A 5,376-nucleotide genomic window follows, 5' to 3' on the forward strand; every position below is an offset into this window, starting at 1 on the left:
GGCTTAGATGTAGCTTCTAAATGCCTTATTTTTTGCCTACGCACGCAGAGGAGCTGCCGATTCTACGCCCCGCCCTAGCTTGGAGGGCGCCACCAATCAAAGTTTCGTACCTCCGCCAAGGTCTGGTGGGCGCGTGGGACGACACTGCTGGCTGGAGTTAATGACCCTGGGAGGGCCGCCGGCCATGGGCTCCGGTATATAAGCCAGCCTCGCGCTGTTACGGCAGGAACCAGCACACGGCACCGCAGACCCAGGTGAGATGGGGCACGGCCCAGCCCGGGCAGGGGGTGCCACATTGCTTGCTACACGCCAGCGGTAGTTTTCTATGATATTTTTTTTCTGAGGCTGAATGACGTAGCGTGGTAGTGTTTACCTGAAAGATATGAGAGTAAAGCTGTGTCTGTGTATAACCGTTACTGCAACTCTTCTTTTATTTGCAACCAAGAAACTGGCGAAATGCATTTGGGTGGGTAACAGGTGGGTACAAAGGATCTGGAATGAGTAGCGGTCGGGTATGGGCACATTCTCTTGGATAACGGGTAGATTGGGTGAAGGAAATCTTACCCGATATGGTTTCTACTTTCGGTCTCGCCATGGGAAACGAGCAAGCGGTGGTAATACGTCCATAGTAATGGCGCTTTAGTCCAGTGATGTTACGGATGAAGATTCACGAATTTCATAACACTGCCGAAGCTAAACATGGCTGTATTTTTATCATCAGAATTTGCCTGTTTTCTGAAACTGTTTTCTATATTTCCCTGCCAATAATACGGAAAACAAAATAAGCCTTCTTCTGACATGAGCAAAATCGACTCCAGGGAAGGTGCTTCTTCTGTCTCGGTCCCCATCATGGTTGGTAAATTTATGTTATCAAGTAATACGACGATTCCATGGGAGCGCAATGACATACAAGATTTTTGCGTTACATCATCCTCTGCGTGTGGATTCTTTCAGAACGATGAAGCTTCAACTTCTGTTGGTGGCGGCCTGCCTGTGTGCGGTCTCGGATGCTTGGATTCCCAAGAAACTCCTCAAGAAGTATGCCATGAAAAAGGTGAGGCGCATTGAATATGGTCAGACAAGTGCATACAGACATGCGAAGATGCCAACGCCTGACTTTACAGCGGTATGCTAATTGTATGATCGCCGCATTCAGCATGTTCGCAAGTATCACATCAGTGACACCAGTGCATCTACAGTGTCATTCTGTGCATGTCGTGAATACGTCTCTTTCTCCGTAGTGAGATACCGCTATGCTACGCATGCGAGGAAACTGAACCTCACGTATATCATGTCAGGGTTTGGCAGTATCAGCCGCGCCTGGGCCATGGAGTCTGACCTGAGACCGGCGCCGACAGATCATGGGCAGCTGCTACGGTGAGGAGCTGATGGCCGAAGTCAAGCGCGAGATCAAGGCCGCGTGCGACAAGTGCCACGGTGAGGCAGGACCCGAGCTGCCGCAGCTGCGTAGCCAGCTGGCCTCCATGTTTGGTGCTGCGAACGTGGCCCAACCCGTCGCCTACCAGCATGCCGTGCAGTACGTGCCCGTGCCGGCGCCCGTCCGCTTCCAGCCGGTGAGTAAAGCCGTGGTGAAGGCGGGAAGGCTCGTTTTTGGACCATAGGTAGCACTGTCATTCGGCCGTTAAGTGCCGACATTGCCGGCTTTTGGACGCTGCGTGGCTGTGTGACTCGGGCCATCCATTGCGTTGTGTTCTAGCTTTCAGTGCGGGTTGGTCCTTAAGCAAGCTTTGCAAGTGTAGAGCACCTACGCTCGCGGTTATGAAACATTCGTGCTACCTGGAAATGCCTCATTAAAAAACCGTAGGCCCGTGGTACTGGCACACACGGGTCAGTACTATGGACGTAAATGGCGCGAGGAACGCTTTGCGCGAGTCCAGACCGTGCCTGTTCGTGGCGGGCAGGTATCGTACCAGTACCAGCGCCGCTGGAAGAGGAGCCACCACGGATCCATCACTCCGGAAAAGCTGGAGATGATGCGCGTGAAGGCCTCCTCCATGGTCGGCAACATCACCTGCGTCATGAGGGAGATGAAGATGGTGAGGAGAGGCGGACAAGCCGCATTGAAGCTCGGCTCGGAGTCTCATAAAATAGATGGCCATGCAATATGCCATGTCATGCCTTTGGTCTGGCATGGCATGCCTTGATGTATGTAATATGGCTTTGCGATGCAATATGTGCCAATTTCACATGCACAGCCGTTGATTTCATATATCAACTCTATGGAATGACCCTGATCCCTCCCGCCGTCCCTTAAGAGTGCATTGCTTTCGCCGCTAGATCCTGCCTTGGCATTACCCACCCGTTGGGGAGCCAAATGCTGCTCCTGTACGGCAGTTTGCCCACATACTTTATTATCCGGCTACCCTCTGAAGAGGTATTCGATTGCCCGCGTGGTCGGCCTGGAGCGTGAAACTCATGCCCCTCTTAAGCGCACGCAGGCACAGCCCGCTCGTCTCCACCTGGCGTCAAATTTCTGAGGGGGTTTTCCGTGTAAGTACGGACATTGGCGACATCTCTAGGATGCTTAGTGTACTACAAAAATTGATTCGCAGCTATCGAAATAGTAACAGCCCGATGTGTTTGTCAGTTGTTGTTTGGCAGGCATCGTAGATCATTCAGCAGGTCTGGTCGCTTTCTTTTCGACTTTTATGCATGCAATAAGGTAAAAGAATGTTACAATCGCAACTTTCTAAAGACCGAAAGAGAAATTTAGAACCAACAAAATCATGCCCCCGTCCAAATCAAGCTACAATCTGCGCGCTGCGAATTGGTAAGCTAAATGGTAAACGCGATATTATGAGTTATCTAAAACGTTTTTAGTAGCTATTATGCAATACTTTGCGACCTGCAGCAGACAATGAACTGAAATTTCATTTGGCAACAGGGGCGTAGTCATCTCTACGCCCAGTCTAAATTTTGCCCTGGTTCGGTGTTTTTTTCATGACTTATTCCACATAGCATACATTCCATTTGCTTTACGTTAGCGAAGCACCCGTCACCCCGGCCAAGGACCTTGTAAGTCATTAAACGTTACGTAATAACAGACTGCCACAATTTAGCCCTTGCTGTTGTGAGAACTGCATGCTATTTAACACTAATACAACAGCGGCACCTGTTTGAAAACCATCCACCTGAAATATACAGTTTGGAATAGTACACTAAGGGCTCAGCTGGGAACATGCCTTAACTGGTTTATGCGTCTGAATGCCGGTATGACTTCGTTAGTTGCTCGCCCGCAATTTTGGGCTGAAAGCGAACGGGTCCCCCGCTACCTTTGTCATAAACCGGCTGGCTATGATAGTCGGTCGTGTTGTGACCATAAACAACACACATTTCTTCTGTCGCGCAGCTGGACAGCAACAACCAGGTGGACTTCGTGTCCATCGAGAAGCGCATCATGGCGCTGCCGGTGTCCAAGGAGCTGATGGATGACTTGAAGGAAGGCATGGAGCGTTGCCGTGACTTCGCCGCCTGCATGCCCAGCCAGGTCTTCGAGAAGTCTCCCATTCTGGCCGGCTTCGGCAAACAGATGGCTTTCTTCAAGTGCTTCAAGGTGGGTGGCTGACCCCGGGCAGCTGGGCAGTGATCGCTGGCTGTTTGGTAAGAATTGAGGTCCAAAGGTCTTCACCTCGTGTGTTTTTGCAGATACCTTTTTCATAGTTCTAGGCATTTAAGTTTAAGGAATTTTTGACGCACTTAACCGAGTTTTAGCCACAAGCGGGGCACTTATGATCGCGCTTGAATTTGCTCTATGCATTAGCACATCAAGCATGCTATGTTTCAATCCGTGACAATGTAGTCAATGCTAGCGGCAACCTCATAAGCGCACAAGATCATTTTGAATCTGTTATTATGCATTAGTATTTTTACTGGTATTTTTTGTTTGTATCATTATACCTGACCGCAACTCTGGCATCGGTGGATTTCAGATGGCGAAGGTCGAGTCGTGCATGAAGCAGGACTTCCGCGAGGACTACTACCCGATGCTTCTGCGCAGCGGACTGGACATGGGCGAGGACGAGAGCTTCCAGACCATCGTCACTTCCATGCTGCTGGAGGAGGCCACAAACATGTAAACGCCTCCAGGAGAGCGGGCTCAGCCCAGCACGATAGGCGTTTACACTTGGAGGACCTACCGCCTTGCTGTGGTAGAGACACTGGCTGGCTGTTTTGTGGCGTTTGTTTTGGCCCTTCGGTGTCATTTTCCTAGATGGATTTCTCGGTTCGGTCCGTGTCCTATATGATCTAGACGAATACAGCTGTCAAAATCTACCTGCAGTTTTGCTCGATGGTGGAGACCGACTCCGTGGGGCATAGCTATGATGGAAACGCTCGAGATGAAAACTAAACTGCACGAGGCATGCTTCATAGCATGCCTCAACTCTTGCCCTAATACGGGGTCGATGTGACCCCATCCCAGGGTTTTCTGAGGATATTACGTGGGCATATCATGTACCGCGATCAAATTTTTGGCGGTTTAAGGGGAACTTATTACACATGTTTTGACACCAAAAGCGTATCTCTGCCCTTCCTGGTTTCCGATTGGTGACGGTTTTTGAGCAGCACCAGCAATACGCGGCCGGCGCAGGCGGCAGGCAGCAACTGACGAATCCTTACTGTCTGCATACACGCACATTAACGGGGCCGCACGTATAAATATATGATTATAACATGATGATGTTATGATCATGATGATCATGATGCATAACGATTCGTTTGGTATGAAACGAGAAGTATGCAAGTGTAAGCTTCACGTAGCTGCATGGCATGGTTTCGTAAAGATGAGCACGCAAACATGGAAACGTGCGATTGTCGGAAAAAAACTGACCTCTTACTTGGCATATTTGGGTCAGCTGTTGACCTAAAAGCAACGCATTTGTAACAATCGCGGGATCTCTTTAAGACTAATCGCCTAGTCTTTTCCGTAAAGGCTTATCGTAACCAGTTAAGAAACAGCAGGTGGGGAGGGAGTCATATCGACCCTGCGGTAATTCTGGCTCTGGAAAACGGCGAATCAGGGCGAGCGCTCAGTGTATATATATATATATATATATATATATATATATATATATATATATATATATATATATAAACATATATATAATAATATTATAATAACAATATATATATAATAGATGTATACATAATGATTTAATGGGCAAAACCTGAAAAAGAAGTCAAGGCTGAGATAAAAGGTTTTGCAATGAAGAGAGACAAGGTCCAAATTCTAGAGTCCAAACAAATAGTGCATCATTTACTCAGTGGAAATATGAGGACATTATACCGATCATAAAGGACCACCAATACACCAGCAGACAATGATTAAACTGCATTTATCAAATACGTCGGGTTTTG

The 5,376-nt window shown here is 48.5% G+C and overlaps 1 protein-coding gene across 1 annotated transcript; it reads left to right on the forward strand.

Moving 5' to 3' along the window:
* Nucleotides 1-207: 207 nt before the first annotated feature.
* On the forward strand, nt 208-4,293 carry LOC119103811 (uncharacterized). The gene is made up of 6 exons (XM_037227469.1): nt 208-254; nt 955-1,054; nt 1,359-1,574; nt 1,923-2,057; nt 3,371-3,574; nt 3,951-4,293. The coding sequence occupies exons 2-6, from the start codon at nt 959-961 to the stop codon at nt 4,095-4,097; spliced, it is 798 nt and encodes a 265-aa protein (XP_037083364.1). The 5' UTR covers nt 208-254; nt 955-958; the 3' UTR covers nt 4,098-4,293.
* Nucleotides 4,294-5,376: the final 1,083 nt, after the last annotated feature.

This window comes from Pollicipes pollicipes, unplaced genomic scaffold (assembly GCF_011947565.3).
Source record: "Pollicipes pollicipes isolate AB1234 unplaced genomic scaffold, Ppol_2.1 Scaffold_5724;HRSCAF=6776_pilon_pilon_pilon, whole genome shotgun sequence".
Taxonomy (NCBI): Eukaryota; Metazoa; Arthropoda; class Thecostraca; order Pollicipedomorpha; family Pollicipedidae; genus Pollicipes; species Pollicipes pollicipes.

Coding starts and splice junctions, on each gene's coding strand:
- LOC119103811 (XM_037227469.1), top strand. CDS start 959: ATGAAGCTTCAACTTCTGTTGGTGGCGGCCTGCCTGTGTGCGGTCTCG. Junction 1,575..1,922: donor CGCCCGTCCGCTTCCAGCCG/GTGAGTAAAGCC, acceptor CGTGGCGGGCAG/GTATCGTACCAGTACCAGCG. Junction 2,058..3,370: donor TCATGAGGGAGATGAAGATG/GTGAGGAGAGGC, acceptor TCTGTCGCGCAG/CTGGACAGCAACAACCAGGT.